This window comes from Muscardinus avellanarius (assembly GCF_963383645.1).
Source record: "Muscardinus avellanarius genome assembly, chromosome: 2".
In the NCBI taxonomy this organism is placed as follows: Eukaryota; Metazoa; Chordata; class Mammalia; order Rodentia; family Gliridae; genus Muscardinus; species Muscardinus avellanarius.
Window position 1 is genome coordinate 171,316,017 of NC_137787.1, and position 24,531 is coordinate 171,340,547.

At 36.6% G+C, this 24,531-nt stretch overlaps 1 protein-coding gene across 2 annotated transcripts in view; it reads right to left on the reverse strand.

Moving 5' to 3' along the window:
* MYCBP2 (MYC binding protein 2) overlaps positions 1-24,531 on the reverse strand; it is a gene marked incomplete at both ends in the record, with an annotated part of 250,457 nt that overhangs the window by 40,801 nt on the left and 185,125 nt on the right. Inside the window, 6 exons of one of the 2 annotated variants that reach the window (XM_080689587.1) lie at positions 1,214-1,410; positions 3,089-3,246; positions 8,364-8,531; positions 10,456-10,700; positions 11,712-11,881; positions 13,159-14,802. In XM_080689587.1, the coding sequence (XP_080545713.1) occupies positions 1,214-1,410; positions 3,089-3,246; positions 8,364-8,531; positions 10,456-10,700; positions 11,712-11,881; positions 13,159-14,802 (2,582 nt within the window). Of the gene's footprint in view, positions 1-1,213; positions 1,414-3,088; positions 3,247-8,363; positions 8,532-10,455; positions 10,701-11,711; positions 11,882-13,158; positions 14,803-24,531 lie in introns of both variants that reach the window. The other variant, XM_080689588.1, reaches the window with a different exon arrangement.

Below are 24,531 nucleotides of genomic sequence, written 5' to 3' on the forward strand. Positions count from 1 at the left end.
GTTGCAGAGGGCCTCACTAAGTTGCTGAGGCTGGCTGTGAACCTGTGATCCTCTTGTCTCAGCCTCCCACGTACTGGGGTTACAAGCGTGCATCATGACACCCAGTTTTAGTCTTAATTTTTGAAAAGCAGAAGAATAGGAGAAATATATAAAAATACAATGAAAATCCTTTTCAATATTAATTTACTCAAGCACATTTTTCCAACTTGCATTTAGGATTAACACAGAATGTTTTTATGCTCAAGATAAGCTATCACTTACTCAAATATATTTATATCATTCCCATGAATGGAGTGTTATTTATCAAATAATAAGGGAAGAAAGGTTACTATATTCAGGCCTGTGATATACAGCAATCTTATCATTCCAGGAAATGGAAGCCTGGGTAAGCTGTTATTGGTACATTTATAATTCAAAACCTTAAGTATTTTCTTTGCATAATTATTCTGTCATTTCATTCTAGTGAAATTATATTCTGAATACAAAAAGCTTTTAGAAAAAGATAATCTCAGGATTCAAATAATAAAGTAATGCAAAATAAAGTTCTTTAGAATAGAATATTAATATCAATATAGAATTTTATTTATGTAAATATAAAATTTTCTTTTTTTTTTCTTTTTGCTGTACTGGGGATGGGATCCAGGGGTATTCTACCTCCGAGCTACAACCCCAGTCCTATCTTTTTATTTTTTATTTTGAAACAGGATCTCACTGAGTTGCAAAGGGCCTCATTCAGTAGCTGAGGCTGGCCGCGAACCCTGATACTCCTGTCTCAGCCTCCCAAATGCTGGGATTACCAGCGTGTATCACCACGCCCTGCTTTTCTATTTTATTTTGTGGTACTACTCCTCGAACCCCAGGACATTGTACCTCTAAACTACATTTCTAGTTTTACTTTATTTTTAAACCGGGTTTCACTTGGTTACTGAGGGCCTCGCCAAGTTGCTAAGACTGACCTTGAATCTGTAATCATGTCTAGCCTCCCAAGTACTACCACTATAGGCATGTGCCACCATGCCTGGCTAAATATAGAATTTTAAATTAATTCATATTCATAAATGTTAAAGTTTAGTTCTGATGTGAACACTTGATGTTTTCAATGGACTAATGGCTGTTTATTGAGGCAATTTGGTAACAGAGTGGCAATATTATCTAGAATCATCAAGTGGTTTGTTTGATCAATGCATCAGTAGTTCTAACAATGTATTCATACCTCCATAGCAAAAACTCGACAGGCTGATTTCCTTAATGCCTGCTTCATTGCTATTTCAAGACCTTCTAGATCATGATGCTGTATAACAAAAGCTAAAACTGGCCACTGGAAATTTCGTTCTCCTTTGGAAAGAGAGCTGTGGGCAGAGATCAGCCGGGAGAGCTCAGGTGATGGATGTCTCAAGAGGGAAGAGCCAACTTCTGTTTAAAGAGAGAGGGAGGGAGGGAGGGAGGGAGAGAGAGAGAGAGGGAGAGAGAGAGGGGGGGGGTAGGTAGGTATGTTATTCATTTTCATTCATTGGTGGTACACATAATTAATACATTTTAAGTTAATAATGAAAATTATAACTAGCCTATTCACATTAGGTCCTTTCTATATGTTCATGACACAAACTACAACTATTTTAATTTTTACTGAGGAGGAAATCAAGACTCAAAAAGATTAAATGTACTTTCCCAAAGTTATATTGCTATTAAGTTGTGGAGGTAGGTTTTTGAAATGTCCAGGGCTAAAGTCCACGTGTATGTTTTCTAAAAGCTAAGTGATTTATCTTCTAAGTGAAATCTCATCTTCATCATTTTCTAAAAGGCTGCTTTACAAAGTATCTCAATAAAAACTCCAAAATATTTATTAAACAAGCACATAAGTTATTAAATGGTGCTCAACAATATTTTTCTTGAAGATCTTCAGAAGTAAACTATATAATTATTGGCCTATCATTTTAATACCACATCTTGATTTTAGTAAGTGGCTTAACTGGTAAATCAACATATTTGGCTTTTCTCTTGGGTTTCTTTCATTGTTCTTGAGTCAGAATTTCCAGCCCCAATCTGAAGCTCTTGATAACAGTGGTCTATATTATATAACCTTTTTACTGATCAAGAGTGACTCCTATTTGCAAAGTTTTATATCTCTCAGAGCAACAGCACCTGCAAGAATTATAAGGTTTTTGTGTGTGGGTGGTGGTGGTAAGACAGCTTTGAACTGTAAGCTATTGGAACTGCTAGTTCATAAGTTTATAGGAGGGGATAGTGGCAGCAATAGTTGGCTTAGATTTCTTATGATTGTAAAGGTCAATTATTCTTTAATAATCATTGAGAGATATCTGTGGATGCCTTTTGCAATTGAGATGAAAAATTAGAGGCATACTGATAGGCTGGGTCACAAAGAAGGAATGTTTATCACAAATTAGAAATTAATCCATTCATTCCCTTCTAGTATTAAAAAAATTACTTGCAAAGAAAGTAATTTTCTTTATTTTTACTAGTTGGATCACTCAGTTTTTCTTTTCTATTTTTGGTTTTATCTTTTATTTTTATTTATTTTTTGGTGTTAGGGATTGAACCTTGGGACATTCTACCTCTGAGCTATATCCCTATGACACTCCCCCCATCACATATAAAATTTGTTCCTGGTTTTTGTTTTGAAATAGGATCTTATTTCCTTTCTTGAAAAATTTTATGAAAAAGAAAAACTTTTTCAAGACAAATCTACAAGATATTCTTCACATGTGTTCCTTTTTTTTTTTTTCCTATCACTTCACTTTATTTTTATTATTATTTTTTCCTTGGTGTTACTGGGGTTCCTGGAAACCCTTCTACTTCTGGGCTACACTCCCAGACCTATTTTTTATACTTTTTTGATTTGGAAACAGGGTCTCTTAGCCAGCGCGGCTGGCTTCGAACCTGCGCGATCCACCTGTCTCCGCCTCCCAAGCGCGGGGATTACAAGTGTGCGCCACCACGCCCGGCTCACTTCACTTTAAATTGTGGTATTTTTGTCCTCAAATCCGCAATCCTCCTGTCTCAGTCTCCCAAGTGTGGGGATCACAAGCATGAACCACCACACCCAGCTACTTTTTGTCTTTGTACATACCAGTGTCTCCACTGTTAACTCTTCTTCTAGGGATGGCTTTAACTCGTGCAGGTAGAATCGAGTGCTGTTTATCATATTCAGAAGCAACAACTGAGTAAGATCTTTGGAAGACAGTTCTCTTTGCCAGATCGGTATCAGTTATGGGACTAGTTTCCAAACTGCAGATAGAACAAGAACACAGGCAAAAACTTTAGAGAAAAAGTAAAGTGTAACTATACTTATTTTATAATAGTGTAGTCAAATAATTGAATCTAAATTTCATGTAGCTAAACAAACTCAACACTAACTTGACAATCTCTTTTTATATCATAACTATGCTTTTCAAAGTCAGCAGCACCATTTTGATTTATCTCAGAATTCTATCCTAGAATTTGTGGTTTTCTTAGGTCAACTTTGCATTTTAAATAAAAAGGAAGGAAACAAATATCTTAGGTTTCTTTAAAGTCAAAAGCACTGAAGTGGAATTTATATGCCAAGATACTCTGGGAAAACAGGCCGACATAATCCTATGTACTCTGAACACAAAGACTGTGGATATGCACATGCAGAGGCCTCATAGAGAGAAAGAAAACCTTTCTAATTTCTTTCATTACTTGAATGTTCTATTTGGTTTCTCATTCTTGAGAAGTGTTGCATCAAAGTGTAATGAGAGTAACAAACAGTTTCATTCAATGTAAGTAAATTAATAGCTTTTAGATTTATTATAGTAACTTTAAGAATAATTAAAAGGCTATCAAGAGGGCTGTATAACTTCCTTTCTTGAGAAATTTTATGAAAAAGAAAAACTTGCCTTTCTAAAGACAAATCCTCAAGCTATTCTTCACGTGTTCCTTTTTTTCCTTCCTATCAATTCACTTTTAATTGGGGTATTTTTGCCTCAATTAAAAGCGGGTCCTTGGGTTCTGGAGTTACTTTGCTTCCATCAATAAAGGCAGGTATAAAACCCTTTGTTACTCTGTAAAGTTATATTTTCTAGTAAGTGGCTAACTCCCTGGGTGGTCTCTTTATTCTCCAACTCTCTAAGCTGATACACATTCTTGTTTAGGTAACTATCAATGCTGTACAGAACTGACTGGTTAATGTGCCTGGGTGTCCCTTTGGGCTATATGGTTTCAGAATGACTACAGTAATGGGATATATTAACTTAATTTGTTTTACATATGGTGTTATTATTCTGCTTTCAGAGGCACGTTTTATCAACTTAAAAAAAGAATCATTACATAATTCAAAAAAGATGACTTGGTCTTATAAAAATGATGCTTAGCAAAAATGTGAACACCACAATTAGATCTAAAAAGAGAAGCAATGGTAACCATCATTCATTTGATCTTGGTTACAGTGGGTCAGGTAACTCCTTGCAGGGAATGCTCACCAGAATGCTAGTTGAACCAGTTCAGTTATGGTAAACAAAAATGTTTCTAAACATTGTCAAATGCCACCTGGGAGGAAACATCATGCCAGGTAGAGAAACACTGATTTAATGGGCTTACTGTTCATCATTTTTTATAATAACAAGAGCTTTCAAGATGCTTTTTCAAGAATAGCTCAAAGATGTTACATTTCCCAAATTATGCCTGAGAAGGTCTCAACCCAGCTGGATACAAAATAGTTGGCTGATAGTTTCTTTTCTTCAGAATTTTATGAACATTGCACTTATGTGTTCTGGAACCATTATATTTTCACTATATACTGTATAGTCTTTTAAGTTTGCCTTTCATTATCCATTTGATTTGTCCACAATGAATTATGAATTCAGTAGTAAAACAGTATTTTTTTTTATTACCTTATGGGCACAGATTGTGCTAATGTTTTCAAGATCTTTTATGTTTGAGTATGTTTGATTGAAATATATAATCAATATGTTTGACATTGATTAAACTTCTATTATATATATATATATATATATATATATATATATATAATCTGTTTTGGTGGTACAAGGGGTAGAATCCAGGGTCTTTCTACCTCTGGGCTATACTCCCAGACATATTTTATATTTTTATTTGGAAAAAAGGTCTCACTAAGTTGCTGAGAGCCTCACTAAGTAGCTGAGGCTGGCTTCGAACCTGTACGATCCCCCTGTCTCAGCCTCCCAAGCGTGGGGATTACAAGTGTGCATCACCATGCCCAGCATAATATTTTTACTTTTTTGTGGAATGTTAGAGACATTCTTTCATTTTTTCCTTTCATTCAAAGTAAGGTTACAAAGTCTGGAATCAGGCTAACTTTTCTTTTGTAAGATAACATGTTTTTCCTTGATCAGACACTTGAAAAATTATACCCCCCCCCTTTGAGTTTCAGTGTCTTAAGATATTTCTTATAGATATTTGTAGTAAAAATTTCCTAATCAGCTGGGTGTGGTGGTGCACGCATGCTTGTAATACCAGCATTTGGGAGGCTGAGACTAGAGGACTGTGGTTTGTGGACAGCTTCAGCTACTCAGGCCCTTTGCAACTCAGTGAGACCTTGTTTCAAAATAAAGAATAAAAAATAGGGCTGGGGGGTGTAGCTCGGAGGTAGAATGGCCCTGAGTGTTATCCCCAGTACCGCACACACACACACAAAAAAAATCCTAATCAAATTCAGCATTTTTTATTTTGGGAATTCCTATTATATTATAGCTTTAGATAAATGTTCTATTATATTTGTTGAGTTTTCTATTTCAAATACACATAGTCATTCTTATGTTGGATTATCTTGTTCATGTCTGTCATCTCTATCTGCCATCTGACTGCAATTATCTCAAATCCTTCCTTTATATTGATAATTCAAGTTTACTGTTATAAAAACTTTTATTAATTTCTTGGTTCTATAATGGTATTAAGTTGGTTTTCAGTCTGTCTTAGCTCTATAATATATATCTTTTTTGGTATAAGAGGTTAAACTTAGAGGTATGTACCTCTGAACTACACTCCAGTCATATTTTATGCTTTAATTTTGAAACAACATCTTGCTAAATTGCTGAGGTTGGCCTTGAACTTGAGATTCTCCTGTCTCAGCCTCCCTGGGATTACATGCCGGCATCACCTTGCCTGGCTTGTAATATATATATATATATATATATATATTATTTTATCTCATGTTGCTTTTTTCTCAGGTTTTAAGTTTTTTTCTATTTTTGGTTGTGGTCCTAGGGATTGAACCCAGTAGTACTCTACCACTCCAGCCCTTTTTAAAAAACATTTTATTTCGAGACAGGGTCCAGGCTAGACTTGAAGTTGCAATTCTCCTGTCTCTCAGTCTCCCAAATATTGGGATGACAGGTGTGTGCCATGTTGTCTGACTTTGTCTCTTTTTCACAGTTGAGCTTTTATTAAATTTGTGTCATCATCACGTTTTTTCCCTACTACAGAGTACTTAAAGGAATTTTCTTCTTTTCCTTAAGAGGAGTTTGCTTCCAAGTTGGGCTTTTCACGTGATTTATGAATAACATATTCACTTACTTTCATTTTCCTAATGCTTACAATGAGCAGCTGTGTCAGCTTGCTCTGATAAATTGTGTGGATTTCCCTAGACTATTTTCCCACAATACTTGATATCTGGTTTTATGTACCTCCCGTGATAACTTGAATAATATCCTGTACCAGGGACCATTCTGTGGTGGCATTTCCTGGGATCTTAGGTCACTGTTCTGCTTCAGCACACAGCTGTGGAAAAAAAAAATTTCTAGATTTTCAATTTCTGCTGTGGTCCCAGAGATGATAATGAGGGGACTCTACACTAGAAGATAGCACCTTGCCCTTTTCTTACAGCTTCCATTCATCTCAATACATATTTCTCAAAATTGGAACGTATTTGGCTTCCCAGTATCTTCTGTTACTTTTTTTTTTTTTATGGCCACCACTGTTTGAAGTTTATGGCAACTTGTGTAGTTAGAGCTGGTTAATTTTTGTTCTTGATTTCTTTGTTGTTGTTTTTTAAACAGAACATTCATTGGTTACTTGCTGTGGCAACTTCTCCAATATAGCTTCATCTTAATTATCTACCTTGATATGTATGCTACTTGGTTTTGATCCTACAGGGTTAAAATAACTAAGTTAATCACACTTTATCAAACTGGCTGCAAAATGCTTCCTAACTCTTTCTTAAAGGTTTATCTCCTTTAGAGATTCTTTATCATCTTTAAAAATACACTGTACTACTTGGAGAAAATGTCAGGAGCAGCTCCAAAAAAGCTCTGATGAATAATCCACACAGATGAGGAGAAAAGTTGCAAGTATTTTTAAATAAAAAATACTCACTTAGATATATAAGTTCTGCTATGCTATTTATTGTTTTACTTTAGATCATAACCAATGGCATTAGGTGGCATGTCTTAATCAGAACATCTTGCTTCCTTCAGCAAACATTTTCCTTTCCACTGATACGTTCACTTGTTCATGCCTGACATCTTGATGTCATCTTAAGGTTATCTTTTGCACTATCCAGTTATTCAACAAGTCACATTCATTTTATTCCTACAAAATAACTCATTTTTCATAACCATTGCCAACAAAATCCAATTCCACACAATTACTGAAATCTTTGACTAAATTTATCAGCTTCTGAATTGATGTCCTGAGATTATCTTTGTATTTTTATTTTTTATTTATTTATTTTTATTTTTATTTTTTGGTGGTACTGGGGTTCCTGAAAGCCCTTCTACCTCCGGGCTACACTTCCAGACCTATTTTTTACATTTTTATTTGGAAACAGGGTCTCCTAAGCCAGCGCGCGCGGCTGGCTTCGAACCTGCGTGATCCTCCTGTCTCTGCCTCCCAAGCGCGGGGATTACAAGCGTTTGTATTTTTATCCTGTAGTTCTTTCTCTAAAAGTTTCAGTGGTGCTTGATTTCCTCTGCATTATATTTACAAGCTTCTGTTCAGTTTTCAAGAAGCTCTGCTTTGATAATACCGCACCTACGTAAGGAATCATTAAGTAAGCAATAATCAGGAAGTTTAAACGCCACTTCTCCCATGAAATGTCTAAGCAATGCCTCAAAGTAACCTTTCCTTACTTCGATTAACCACAGCACTAAATAATGTCATATAATGTAACTTTATATTACATCATTAGTTGGTCTTTTCTCTTGAACTAGTTCCTCTCCCCTCAAGATTCTTACTTATTCATGTATGCACACTTTTTTTTTCATACTGCTTCAACAGAGAGCAGAGATGACACAATATCCTTCCTGAGACAGAAGACTGTGTTAGAGAACTTTCTACAGCATTCTTTTCTAGTTCAGTCTTTCTTCCACCAAACACTGGCAATTCAACAGAGGAGAGAACTCAAATACCTTGGGGGCATAGACTTCATATTGCTCTCGGGTTCTTCAAATACATTAGGACTTGCATCAGGAGTTACTGATATGTATGGGGCAGGTACGGATGTTGAACGTAGATATCTCATTTCATCCTGGAATAGGTTGTCATCTTGATAGCCCACAAAATTTTCATGATGATGCCTGCATTAAATCAAACCCAAGAACTTAAGAGTATGATGGAAGTACAGATTCTCTTCATTTTTAATCTCCTTTGTAAAAGGTAAAGCAGCGCATGTGAATATATAATTAAAGTGAAGAATTAAAATTATCACAGATCTCAGAGGTAATAAAAGCCTAATAATTTTACACACAGATATTCCAGGTATCACAAACTTCAAATCCAAAATTGAACTCATTTTCTTTTCTTTCAAGAGCATTTTCTTTCCATTTTCTAGTGTTTGGTGAACGATTCCACCAACCATCCAGGTGCTTACGCTAGAGTATCTTGGGGTTGCAGCAGGCTTAGCCCTCAAACATTGCTAGTCACTCAGGCCTATGATGCCAAATTTCTGCTCACAAACATTTTCTCTTCTCATATTGTCACTGTGCTGGCTCATTATTTCTTACACGGACTATGAAATACATAGTCACCTTTGAAAAAAAACATTTATGAGTGGAATCTGAAAAATATTAGATATGTATTTGATCCATGGGTTAGGGGGTATCCATTCCCTAGAGAGCTAAAATGACAAAATCTGTAATTATAGTATATTCAAAATTTTACATGTTTTATAATTTGATTCGTTATTTTCAAACTGGAACAAAAAGTTGCTGCCCTAAGTCTACTGAGTAGTCTGACTGAGGCTAAAACAGACTGTATGTAGCCTGCCTGATGATCTCCGCCTTGGTCTCAAATGTACTTCGTTTCACATTTTCCTTTTCCCTCTTTATTGACCCTACTGAAATACTAAGCACAAACTTTTTTTTTTTTTTTTTTTTAAAGAACACACATATCTGCTATATAAACAGGACAGTGCTTTCCAAGCTGGAATGATTGGTTTTCAAGCTATGCCAGCAGACAATAGCTAGAAATTTTCATTTGTTAGCTGGTGAAAAAATTCTGAATTTGTAAAATGAAAGACTGTTTTGGAGTGTCAATGTATAAGCTGTGACAAGAGGCTGTACCATCCAAGTTTAATATAGGAAAATAGTATGCTATCTTCAGGCTTCTTTCTATCTTTGATTATGACCATTTGTCTAGTTTCCATATTAAGTTTTCATATCCCAAAAAGTGACCTTTTAGTTGCAAACCAGTTCATACAGTTCCTTATTTAAAATTCTACCACTATTTTCTCTGCCAATAGGATAAAAACCCAACATTAGCATGAGTTTCAAAGCTGCACATTACCTGTGATTCTTCAAATGTGTAAAGGTTTTCATTTGGGTTATTCTGCCAGGAGTTGCTTTCCTCTTATCAACTGCCTGATAAGTTTCTATTTATCCTTTAAGACTTTGCTTTAGAGTCAGATGCCTTCTGGGAAGCCTTTCCTAATTTCCTTGGGAAGATTCAAGTACTCCCCTTCTCTTAGGCTTTAATAGCATCCTAAAAATACTTCCAAGAGTATTCCTCATATGACATTGTGAATGTTACAGTGACATTTCTGTCTTCCTACCACAGTATAAGCATAGAAGCAACAATTTATTATATTTATCTGTGTCTTTGGGCCTAGCACAAAGATGGTATCCAGCTGATACTTACTAAACGGTAACTGAATAAATAGTTCAAAAATGAAAAACTTCTATAGGAAACATTAATTTATTTCCACTTTAGCATTTGCCATTACTGACAGACAAAAGTCAGCCTACCAGAGAGCAACAGTCTTACTAAGACATACTTTGTATTAATAATAATAATACAAACTCACAAAGTATTCCATGAAATACCTACTAGCATAAAATGTATACACTATCAGTCCTATGTCAGCCAATGCATCTCAGAAAATAAACTCCTGTGCACAATTGATAATGTTATATGGTATTCTGAGCAAATCTTGAAATATGTTATATTCGTTAATTAGTAGTAGTTGTTAATCCAATGGTGATGAAAAAAATAAACTTTTATTACCTTGCTAATGTCTGCAGGTAGAGACAAGGCATTTTCACGGGAAGATCCTCAGAAATGCCCTCTTTCACGCTGGGCAGCTGTGACTGGAACGGCTTTGCAGGATGGTAACATAGAATACTTGGTTCTGCTGCACTGCTCAGGGACAGCAGGAAGAGGGCATTGGCTTTGATCACCTGGTGAGCTTCCATAGTAGGCAAGGCACGAGGGGTCTTGACTTGCATTGGCTTTCTCCTGGATTGTTTGACCTGGCAAAGAAAAAGTGAAGTGACTTTTTACTATTTATACTAAGCTTTTTAATTTCTTTTTTTTTTTTCCCCTGTGGTACTGGAGATGGAAACCAGGGGCATTCGACCTCTAAGCTATACCCCCAGCCCTATATTTTATTCTTTACTTTGAAATAGGGTCTCACTAAGTTGCGGAGTGCCTCACTAAGTAGCTGAGGCTGTCTGTGAATCTCAGTCTTTCAGTCTCAGCCTCTTGAATGCTGGGATTACAAGTGTTCACCATCACATACAGCTTTTAATTTCTTAAGCCAAGTATTTTGAGTTCTTCCCATACATTTACTAACTAGGCCAGATCCTGCTTAGCTACTGAGATCCGACACATTTAGGGTGGTATGGCTGTAGATGTATTTTAAATTTCTAATAAAAATTACTAAATACTTGTAGAGCTATTTTAATATGAGAGTGATTACCAAACCAGCATTTATTTCATGCTTCTTCTGAACTGACTGAAACTATTTTATATTATTTTTCTTTGGGAAATTTAAAATCTATGTACCTATATAGAATGTGATTAAAAAATAGTAATTAGTGATCTTGTGCATGTGGAGGGGGCTCAGCAAAATTCTTAAGCTTGGTATGCCACTAGTGGGAATGAGCTTGAGTCTCTATGAACCCTGTGCTATTAAGGAGAAGAAAGAGGAGATAAAGAATGGGGAGGGGGAGTCAAAAAAGAGCAAAGCAAGAAAAAGTTGAAGAGCAACAGTTAAGATATGTGGAGTGTGACAGACAATTAATAATAATTACATCAAACATTTGCCAATAAGGTATATGTACCATAGGTTAGTTGTATTATCCCAGGACATAATGTACATTTAAATTAACAGCTGAGTCAGTAGGAATATTAAATTTGTATATTACTTTTGTTATAAAAGCTGATCTTAACTAACCATCTGGAACTGACATGATATTAGAAAGAGATTCTTAAAAGGTGCATCCACATCAACAGTATAGCCCACAATGCAATGAAAATACCTTCTCTCTTGCAGCAGCCTGTTTTTCACGGAGGTATTTTTCTCGACAGCGATCACAAACCAGATACCAAGTGCTTCCTCCGATGCCACCATCACCACAGTTACCTGCCCATCCGCCACAAAAATGCCCAATGCTATTGTAACCTTGTCCACCAGCATACCGGCCACAACCTTGAAACAGTAACAAACAATAAAGATTCAGTATTTTAAGGGTCTTTAATAGTTTGATCCTTACTATTTATACATTAATGACAAATTTGCCTGCTCAAAATAATAAAAATTCTAAAGACAAGTAGCTAATTCCCCTACCTTCCTTCTAGGCTACTAACTATATCAGAAAAAGAGCATGCTTGACCAAAGAAATAAAAAAAGTCAAATGAATGATGCCCAAAATATTAGCTACTCTATTTCTAGATGAAATAAGAAGAAATATAGGATGTAGGTATCTTTAGATTTACTTGTGAATGTCACTAGAAGTAGTCAAAACAAGTATAAAATATCTGTAAGAATAATTAGTTTCAGGAATCACATATTTACAAAATATTTGGATGTGGTAAATTCTGAAATACTGATGTTACAGAAATCCTTACATATGTAGTTTTCTGATATAATTAATATCATTTTCGTAGGAAAATGTCCAAAGAAATGAGTATAAGTCATTTAGTTTGCAACTCTGTGCATGCCTGTGTGTGTGTCTGTGGTGGTGAGGGATTGAGCCCACAGGCATTCTATTTCCAACGTACACCCACAGCCCTATTTTATTTTTTATTTGAAAACAGGGTCTTGCTAAGTTGCTGAGGCTGGCTTCCAACCTGAGATCCTCCTGTCTCAACCTCCCAAGTACTGGAATTACAGTTCTGTGCCACCATACTAGGCTTAGTTTGCAATTTTCAACAGGACAATACTAAAATTAAGAAATATCTAATTTGGAGATTTGCTGTATGTGTTTGAATATGCCATTATTTCTATTTTGTGGGAGCTTAATGGCATTCTTTGGCTAACACACAAAATATTTTAAAATAGTAACAATATATAAAATTTCAAACTGAAATTTCAAACCGGGCATGGTGGCGCATGCTTGTAATCTCAGCATTTGGGAGGCTGAGACAGGTTTGTGGTTTGTGGATAGCCACAGCTACTTAGTGAGGCCCTTCACAACTCAGTGAGACCCTGTTTCAAAATAAAGAATAAACAACAGGGCTGGGGGTGCAGCTCAGAGGTAGAATCTCCCTAGGTTCCATCCCGAGAACTGCAAATAATAAATAAATAAAATTTCAAAATGTACTACTTTAAAATGAAATCATACTAAATTGCCTGATCAGTACACCATGAGAATTTCTCTACGCAGTTCATAAAATCTATTATTGATAATGCACTTAAAACAGCTCAAGTTAGGCATGATCTTGTTCACTAATAAGTGTACATAGGTAGTTAGCAGTGTGGTTTACCTGGGTGGGCCTGTCTCATGTGGTAGGTCACCGGGTATGGGTGTGATTCTCCACACAGCTCACAGATGGTATCTTTCTCTGGTCCTCCTACTGCCAGCTGGGCCATTTCACCAAACAGATTGCCCCTGGGCCTAACTTCTGTCTTTTCTTTCTTCTTTTTTTCCTTCTTGGCCTTCTTATTCTCTTTCTCACACTCTTTCTTTTTAAGGACTGCACAGGAACCAGGACTTGGAAAAATCATATTCTGAGAAGCAGCTTTAATGGTAGCCAAAGAGATATCTTCCCAAAAAGCCACCAAATGTTGTAGAGTTAAGGGAAGAGGGGACTTAGACTTCATTGTCTGATGCATGGACATTTCGAAAGTGGCTTCAGATTTCCCATCCTCACATTTTTCATGCAAAGGTGGCTCCTTAAGCATAGACAACACCTTATTTTTGTTGATGCTTCCCATCTTTGATATATCTGGTCCATGAGGGGCAATATTAAACATATTCAGTGCAGATGATATTTCCAATGAATGTCTATTTTTTAACTTGGTTTCCTTTTCCTCTGTCGGCTGCTGGCTACCCAAGCTACTTCTGATAGGAGCGTGTTCTTTGGAAAGTTCAGGATTAAATTTTAGAAAAGAAGAACAAGCCATCGCATCATGTACGATGCCTTCATGCCACAGGAAGGAGGCAAAGACCGCCCTGGCACACTCAGCGACAGACGGGGACATGGCTTGCTTGGCTGGCTCCAAAGGTTTGGATCCTTCTCCTTTGAAGAGAAAACTAGATTTTTCTTTTTTGGGCCTGGTGTGTCTATTAGCACATTTTCGGCTTATTTTGGGGGATGCTCTCATTTCCTGCTCGTCTTTCAAGGGTGCTTTTCCTATGCTGAAATGGACTTTATTTGAGCCCTCATCCACACTCTTGAACTCACTGCTTTCATCACAGGTGCTATCTGTTAAACTGTTTGTTTTTAAAGTACTTGAAGTACAGACTTCGACCACCTCACTGTGAAGGTTTTCTTGTACCACATGGGGGGAAGGGGCTCTATTTTCAGCTCCAGGGGAGTCTTTAGAATCCTTTGGTACCGACTTCGGTTTTGGTGATGTGGAACGCCCCCTTAGTGGTTCTGTGAGGGGCATTTTCTTCTTGCGGAGGGTATCTGGATCAAGTGTGTAAGAGTCTGATTTGGAACGTTCCCGAGGAGGATCAAGTTTTGTTTTAACAGGAGCGGTGCTTTTTTGAGGTAGATTTTTTTCTTGTGGGGAGGAGGAGCGTGGAGAACTAGCACCTGAGGGGCTAGACCTGCTCGCCGGGAGAGTCTTTGGCTTAGGAGATGATGACCGAGAACCTGGTCCTGGGGATTCGGCTCGGAAGCTGGAAGACATCCTCCCATCAGACTTCAGTGTCTGCAAGGTGTTATGGTTGGGGGACAATGACCTACTATGGGAATCTGATCTCAACTTTGCAGCATCAGATTTTAACATGAGGGATTCACTAGCAGATAAACCTTCTGTGCCCCTTGGTTTCTTTTGGTCAGTAGTAGTCCGGCTCATGCGTCCATCAGGCTTAAGTGATCTACTGTGTTTAGAGGACAGCTCTGGTTTTCCCGATGTAGAGACTGGTCTAGAAGATGTTGCGATATTCCCTCGGTCACCTGTATGGTCCATTTCATAGTAAAACTTGTTAATGAGTTGTTACTTACTGGCAATTTAGCCACTAAAAACTAAAACAAAAAAATGAAGCTATAGAATTTACATTGCTTATCATATACAAAACACTACAAAAATAAAGAAAAGAGGGGAAATAGTCCTCATAAAACTTCTACTACATCATCCTACAATTATACCACAAAAAACTTTCACAGATTCAAAACTGACTGAATAAATAGTACCTATGTACCAGTAAGAGTTATTAGTGATAGCTGAACCTCAGCCTTAGTGTAACCAGATTTTAAATTCAGTGAGGGAATAAAAAAATCCCTTAATTTTTAATAAGAAATTATGAAGATAAATCTATTTTGAATACAAAGAAACCAAGCTAAATTTCCAAATAGACTGAAATCTCACATTCTTAAGGTAATAGAATAAGTCTTACTGAACTAGGCAGCTGAATTTATGCGTTTTTTTGGCTTTAAATGTACAAATACATAGAGGCTAATAAAGAGCAGCTCAGGAGATGCTCTATTTAATGACTTGACTAGAATAATTTATAATTAACATGTGAATATTCTAAAGCTATTATTTAATGACATGCATTTCAGGTAGTCTATTATTTGTAAACAGGCTGTATTCCAAAAGTTCAGTGAGCTCAGATTATTAGAATTCAGAGCTCATGGCCATTAGGAACAAGATCATAATGGCAGGACCCTTGGGATGGTACTACAAGTCTGAACTGTGGGCTCTTGAAACAAAGAATCTGGAGAATAAAAAAATAAATCTCCCCTTTCTAATGCAAAGCACTAGATAATTCTACAGGGATACGTTTATTTTTGCATCCTGGCTTTCACTCTGTCTTTCCTTCTATTTTTTATCCTTTGAGGCAAGAGAACCAAGCTGTCTTTGTCTTAAGTGGTACAACCTTCAACATTACCTTTCCTCCTTAAAATAAAAATTCCTACTTTTAAGTACAAGTAATATTAGTTACTAGGAGGAAGGCAACCTGACTGAAGTGATTCAAGTGGTACACAAAGCTGAAGCCCTGCAAAACATGCTAGAAATAGCTATGCTTTTTTGAAGAGGGACCTGAGGAAATTGAGATAAATTTGTTAACTGATTGTAAATGCAGGCTGGTCTTTCTTTCTGTCTCTTTTAGAAATAAGGATGTGAACAAATATGAATAAAGTATAAACACATTTTTGCTTTGGCTCTCTGTGTGTACACGTTTATGTAGTCGTGATTTAGTTATCTACATGTCAGGATGGTTGTAGAGTAGAATCTGTCCTCTTCATGGGGGGGAACTTTAAGGCAGGTATTTTTGTCTATTACTCTTTGACAATGAAAGTCAATAATGGGTCCTAGAATACAGACCATTCTCAGTAAATATATGTTGGATGAGCAATAAATTCCTATTTTCTTATTTTCCTTCTACTGTTCCCAGAAAGTATAGAGCACATTTTATGCACAAATAAACTGCATTTGATAGAATTAAACATTAGCCTAGTCCTGGCCACTAGAATTTTGAGAATGTGAGCATTGGTTTTGTTACTAATCTAAGAGCTGGAAACATTTTTATCATTTTTATATCATATTTATTCAGGAAACTGTACCATATATAATGATGAATATAGTAAATCTTTTATAGTTCATACCCTATTCCTCAAATAATTTGAGAAATAAGATTTTTCTAATTTATAGAAAGGACAATTTATTTTAGGACCCCTAGCTTAATGATAAGGGTTACTGACAAAGATTATCTATCGCCTGTCTCAAGTGTGTCCTAAAAAGCAAAACTGTTGCATGGAATGGTCAACAACACTAATCCTACATTTAATTTGAGGAATGTGTGCATTCACAATGGTGGATATTTTTTTATAATGGAAATATCCTCTGTGGTTGGTTATACAATGGAATCTGTCAAATACCAGAAACACTATGTCTTATATGAAGTAAAAATGTCTGTAATACAGAGAGGGTTTCTGTATATCTTATTTGTATCCTTTTAGCAGGGGTGAAGTATTTTATGATTTGTAAGTGATAATGGGTAAAAATCTGTTAGGGTTTGGGTGCATAAAAAGTGGCAGAAGTATTCTTGAACTGTATTTCTCAAGTCCTAACTAAATCTTGAAAATATTTCCAAAATATATTTCACATATTAAAAAAAAACATACTCTATTTAAGTGAGATAAGCCCACATGGAAACTAATTTTTTATCTTCTTTATGTTGCTTTCCAAGGTTTTGTAGCATATAGTGAACATTACTAAAGACTGTTGTTTGTGGCTGCCCCAAAATATCAATAAATATACTTTGTTAAAAAATCTTCAGACTATATATTTTTACATACATCTCTTAATTTAATATTTTTATTTATAAAATGAAAACTCAATTGATGAAGAAAATTTTTTTCTAACCTCAAATACATCCTTTAGAAATATACAACAGAATAGAAATTTAGTGTACTCTTTTTATTTTATTTTTTGTGGTACTGGGGTTTCTGGAAACCCTTCTACCTCCAGGCTACACTCCCAGACCTACTTTATATTTTTATTTGGAAACAGGGTCTCTTAAGCCAGCGCGGCTGGCTTCGAACCTGCGCGATCCTCCTGTTTCCGCCTCCCAGGAGCGGGGATTACGAACATGTGCCACCACGCCTGGCCTGAAATTAATTAATTTATTTTTATTTTTATTTTTTGGTGGTAGTGGAGTTCGTGGAAGCCCTTTTACCTCCAGGCTACACTCCCAGACCTACTTTATATTTTTATTTGGGAACAGGGTCTCTTAAGCCAGAGCTGCTGGCTTCGAACCTACACGATCCTCCTGTCTCCGCTTCCCAAATGCAGGGATTACAAGCGTGCGCCACCACGACTGGCCTGAAAATTTAATTTAGTGTATTCAAATAAACTAAATGTGTTAAATATTAAGTATTCATTCTCTAAGTGACCCACATGGTTCTTTTCTTATGCAAATCACTATTAGATTATATAATATACTATAACATAAGACTATACTGTAACATAACGTGTCATAATAACATAGTATATATCAGATTATATGATACTATATGCTACTACATTCAATACTATATCCTGTATTACAATGATCAGGTTATATACACCTATTTACTTCACTTTATACTAATAAATATTTATGTATTTACTTTCTAATACAATTTCTGTCAATTATACAAAGGAGAAAGATAAAACTGTTTTGCCCATTTTTAAGAAAAATTAGTAATCACTTAAAAACATTAGCCATTGATAAAAAACTTTAAAAAAATTATCTTAAAATACAGGGTTTTAAAACTTCAATTAAATATTACTTTAAGACAGACATAATTGAATAGGCATCTGTAGTGTATTTGAAGACCAAAGGTATATTTTTAAATTTTCAGAAATTTTGTCAATTGTCAAGTGTTTAAACATTTTCAAATTTAAAATATTAAATCTAGCCGGGCATGGTGGCGCACGCTTGTAATCCCCATGCTTGGGAGGCGGACACAGGAGGATCACGCTGGTTCGGAGCCAGCTGTGCTGGCTTGAGAGACCCTGTTTCCAAATAAAAATATAAAACAGGTCTGGGAGTGTAGCCCGGAGGTAGAAGGGCTTCCAGGAACCCCAGTACCACAAAAAAAAAAAAAATCTAGATCACTAAGTAAATACAATATAAGGAGAATTTATGTCAGACAGGACAGATATATATCTGTATGTATGTATATTATTATATATAATATATAGATCGGTATATGTATATATTATAATATATTATATATATCTGTGTCTATACATTATATATAATGTGTGTGTGTGTGTGTGTGTGTGTGTGTGTGCATGCCCTGATAACCAAGCTAAAATAAAAACGTTATCAAAGTGTTTCTCAGCCCAGCATTGTGGCACACACCTGTAATTCCAGTACTTGGGAGACTGAGACAGGAGGATTGCAGGTTTGAGGAAAGTCTCAGCAAGTAGTGAGAGTCTCAGCAACCTAGCAAGACTTTGTTTTAAAAAAAAAAAAACAAAAACCAAAACCCCAAAACCAATAGGACTCGGGGATAGCTTGGAGTTAGAATGACCCTGGGTTCAATCCCCAGTACCACACACACACAAAAAGTGTTTCTCTAAGCTGGGTGTGGTAGTTTTGTAATACCAGCATTCGGGAGGCTGAGACCTGAGGATCGCGGTTTGCAGACAGCCTCAGCTACTTAGTGAGGCCTCTGCAACTCAGTGAGACCCGGTTTCAAAATAAAAAATAAAAAATAGGGCTGGGGGTGTAGCTCGGAGGTTGAATGCCTCTGGGTTCCAACCCCAGACCCGCCAACAGAACAAAACAAAACAAAACAACAGAAAAGTGTTTCTCATAAAGACTAAAATGGATAAAAAAAATTTTACATTACATAAATTAAAATAGTTTAAAATTAAACTGTCACATATTCTACATTTCTATAGATCACCTATGCTTTATGCCTTGCATGCAAAACATCTTCTGATAATAATGGTTTTTTAAAAACTCTTCAATTTAGGCATTTCTTTCAATTCCTACTTTATTCTTAAGATTTCATAAAGGTTTAAAAGTACATAAGAATAATATTTAATACACATATAATAAGTATGCATAGCAATCAGGACAATCTACACTATAATTTTGAACAGAAATATAATAAATTACCTCAAAAATGTAATTTTAAGTAAAATGATAACCTTAATTTAAAACAATGAAATGGGATGAAAATGGCTGAGGTGAGCTAGCACTCCTTCAGTGATACGTCCTCCGTTCAGTACGAATGGCCCAGCCATGGATGCACGAATACCCACCCTTCAGTTTGTGAGACAGAGATGAGAGAGCAGAGGCAGGCCCAGCTACACCAAAAGTTTTGTAAATGCGCTCACGAGAAGCAAGGCTGCGAGATGGAGATTCTACAGTGGAAAACATTGGCAAAGAAGCAGCACAGATTCAATGGAAAAAAAAACTTAGCAGAGAACACAAGCAAAAACAAAGCATTTCAAATGGTATGCAGCTATAAGCTTATTACTAAGAGTTTATAACCTATTGCTAAAATTTTCAACAATTTTATATAAAAGTACAACTAAAACAAAAGTCAAATTACTTATTTCAGGATCAATAATATGTTAATATGTCCAAATGTACTACTAATTAAAAACTTAGTAAGGCTCATATTTCTGATAAATCAAATTTAAGCATTTAAGACTAACATCTTTAGCTCAGTTTTCTTTTTTATGTTCTTAAAACTAGGGTTTATAGGAAAATTATCATTACTTTAAAATCTTGGAATTTTAAACTATTGTCACCTGATTTTCTGAATGAACCCATTCTTATGATTTCCCAATATCTACCTCAGAAGAAACCCATGTCAACATTTATATTTGGCTATTTTTCTTCACTGAGAAATGTTAACACTAAGGCCAAGGTTTGTTCTGTAGATCCTATTTCTGTGATACTAAATTTTGTTTTGCAAAAAGTTTCACAACACAAAGCAAAGCAAACTTACAACTCACCAGACAATGTTAGACACATTAATGATTTACTATGCAGAAAATGAAATACTTAATATTAAATAATTAACTACACATAGTAATTCTTTCTTTCATGTTTTCTTTCTTTTTTTATTAGGTACTAGGGATGAAACCCAGGGCCATTCTACCTCCAAGTTACACTCCCGGCCCTATTATTTTATTCTTTAATTTGAAACAGGGTCTCCCTGAGTTGCGGAGGGCCTCACTAAGTAGCTGAGGCTGTCTGAGAACCACGATCCTCCTGTCTCAGCCTCCCAAACGCTGGGACTACAAGCGTGCGCCACCACGCCCGGCTCTTTCATATTTTTAGGAGAACATTTTTGTTTCTGTCGTCTTCACAAACACTACAAAGTTCAATCCGAACAGCCTTGTGATAGTCTGAGTTACCTTAGGGACTGCATATGTACAATATGACGTCCAGACTAACTGACTGCTTGTCTTTCCCAAAGTTTACAGTCTATGTATGACTGAGATGTAACAGAAAAAAATACTGGAGCAAGGTCACACATTTTCATATTCAAATCCTGCCAATTAACCATACGGCCTTGGGCAAGCGACTGAGAATCCTCTCATCTCCAAAATGAAAGACGGATGTCTTTGTAGGCCCCGGAACATTAAAAACATATTATATCATATGATATAGTTGGTGACAATCATTGGACAGCTAAGGAAAAGTCTAATTTAAAAGATAAACAGTTCTGCTCAAAGTAGTGATATATATGACAGTGTAGAAGCCTGAGAGAATAACCAACCGGGATAGAGCGGATCTCATTATTTCTAAATCTAATTAAGTACAAAATCATGAAAAGTTTTAATGACTCATTTCAGTTAAATATGTATAATTTACCAATGTACCTTCAAACTAGTTCACAATGCTGTCTTGAGTTATGGAAATGTAAAATATGTTTCCCATGTGAATTCTATTATAGCCTATTGGAGCTAAGTTACCCAAGTGAACTTCTTTTCTTAAACAGTGGCTCGTGATTAGAATGTCCCCACCACTTTGCTGCCTAAATATTTTTATACTTATTCCTCCTCCTCCACTCCTCCTGCAATTAACCTTACTTAGTTTCTTTCTGGACTCCCTTCCTCCAATATTTTCCTGTGTGTGTGTGTGTGTGTGTGTGTGTGTGTGTGTGTGTGTGTGTGTGTGTGTTACTAGGGATTGAGCACAGGGCCTCACACATGTGGGCCTCACACATGTCGGGTGAGCATTCTACTGCTACTGTGCTACACTCCCAGACCTTTTACAAGTTTTTACAAAGTTGTTAGGCAGTCTGGCTAAGTTGCCAAGTCTGGCCTCAAATTTGCAATTCTCTTTCCTTGGCCTCCTGAGTAGCTGGTGTTACAATTATGTGCTACAATGCTGGCTATTTTCAGTTATCTTTTACAAATATATAACTGACCCTATCACTCCTTTTGTTTATCACCCTACAAAACTATTTCCTTCATCGACTCCCTCTATTTATCCAGTGAGCTTACAAGGATAAAATCTAAAGCACTAGTACAGCCCTGAGCGCCCTTCACGATCCTGCCACTAGGCCACTCACACATTAAGCCATAAACGCAGGAAGTGTCTCAAGTGAATCATGTTCTCATATATAAATCAAAGCTGATTGATGTCAAATTGTTAGAATGGTGCCTGGGATGTGGGGTACATGTTTGATACATGTTCATTTTTACTATTTCATACTCTCTGGTCTTTCCTCAAACCACTACCACTTTCATACTAACTTGGAGCTGATGACTGCTTTTTATTTTACTGAGAAACAAAAGAGAACACATATGAGCGCCTGACACACTGCCTTATTCTTTCTCCCACCATGATGGAGAAACTATTTACGCTTCGCCTTGGCCAACCTTTCCACTTTGTGTTGGATCTCATCCCTTCTCCTATGCAAGAATATCCAGCAAATGTCCTCTCCTACATCATTATTTTCTCCTCTCACTATTGGATTATTCTAATGAGAAAGTAACCTTGATTTTACCTTTTTCCCATTAACAAATCAAACATAAAAATCTCTCCGGATCTTACCTCCTCTTTCTAGCAGTACTCTATTTTTTCCTTCCCTGGATAGAGCGAATCTTGACAGACTTCTCTAAACTTACTCTTTCGTTTCTCTTTCCTCTTCTCCTCAATCTACTTTTATCAAGCTTTAGCAGTTCACTCTAATAGGAGTTACCTTATTGAGGTCACTGATGGTGTACACATTGCTAAACCCAATGGCTCACTCTTAACCCTCATTTTTATGGACCTGTCAGCAACATCTGATACAACTTAAAACAATCTCCTTCAGAAGTTTCTTACTTGACATCCACAAATACAGCCTGATTTTCCTTCTGGCTCTATGACCACTTGTTGGTCTCTGGCAAATCTCTCCTCCTTCCCCCACCGCTGAACACCGAGTGCCCTAGAGCTCCGCTGTTAGGTCTCTTCTCTTTTGTACGTGTACCTCCTTCGCTGCTGCTTTCATTCACTCAGTTTTAAACATTAACTACATATAAGCAACTCTTAAATCATTCTTCTATAAGTCAACTTGACTACCAACTGGTGTGTCCTGTCCAGAGATTTCCCCTGCACTCTGGGGTAATATATAAATCTCAACTCACTATCTCCAGTGGATTTAATGTAAGCTCAAACTCAACACATCTGAGACAGATATGTTTTGCTAACACGACAATTATTCTTCTCCCTGTATCCATGCTCCTTTGCAGCAATTCTAATCAAGAGGTGGAGTCTATTTCTCTACTCCTGAACACAGGCTGGCCTTGTATCTTGCTTTGACCAACAGAACATGGCAGATGTGATGTGATGTGCCAGTTTCTTTTCTTTTCTTTCTTTTTTTTTTTTTTTTGCGGGTCTGGGGATGGAACCCAGGGGCATTTGACCTCCGAGCTACACCCCCTGCCCTAGTTTTTTTATTCTTTTTAGTTTGAAACCAGGTCTCACTGAGTTGCAGAGGGCCTCACTAAGTAGCTGAGGCTGTCCACGAACCGCGATCCTCCATGTCTCAGCCTCCCAAATGCTGGGATTACAAGTGTGCGCTACCACACCCGGCTGATGTGCCAGTTTCAACACTAAGTCTCAAGAGATCACACATACTTCTGCCTTCTCAGTATCCTGTAACAGACCCAGATATCCTGCTAAATGATGAAACATTTGGCTCAGTCACCCCCCTTAACCCAGGCCACAACCAACCTTCCAAGACAAAACTGCCTAGCTACATACAGATGACTAAAGATGCATAAAGACACACCCAAAAAACTATCCTTCTAAACCCAGCCTAATTTGCCAACCTATAGCATTGTGAGCCAAATATAAACCATAGATTTAAACCATAAATTTGAAGTTTGTTATACAAGAGTAGCTAGATTTCTAAAATTAAGCCCTTCTTATTACCCACGAAACCTTGTTCTCCTGCAGCTCTCATTGTAAATGGAAATAACAGTCTCTAAATGCCCACACCAAAAAACTTAGATTCACCCTTTACTACTTCTTTTTTCTCATTGTTTGTTCTGTGTAAGCAAATCCTGGTGATCCCCTTCAAAATATATCCAGTATTTCACAATTTACTACCACCTCCTTAGCTACTATTCCGGCAAAGCCATCATAATTTCTCACCTGGATCACTGCAGAAGTCTCCCAAAGAGGGCTCTTTGCATTTCCTTTGTTTAGAGCAGTTCCTGGCATATGGGCGATGCTCAATAAGTATTTGTTGATTTAATTGACTCATTAAATTGCTCACATTATTCTCAGAATGTTACTTTTAACCTCTTTCCCCTTCCCTACCCTCTGATGCCTGATAAATTTTCGTGAGTTCTTCAACACTGATTGCTGCTAACCTCCCTTCTGACTTCATTCTCTAGCCTCTCCTACTGACCCAGGAGATTTTTACCCTGTGCAGCCACTGTATCCTGTGAATACTGCTTCTGCATCATGTAAAATGTGCCAGCAACTTTTTAAAACAGGGTGATATCCTGTATTGTTCTGGAAGTCCTTCATGATCAATGGTCATATGTTCTTTTAATAAAAGAACATAAAAGTTTCACATGTGTTAACTGTACCCACTGAAGGGTTTGTGTGGCATTTCAATACATGCTCTCAGTTGACATGTGTTCTTCACCTTGCTGGTTCCTACAGTCTAGCACAAGAATAGATATTTAACAAAAGCAGGTAAGTTAGTACAAGGGTAACTCAT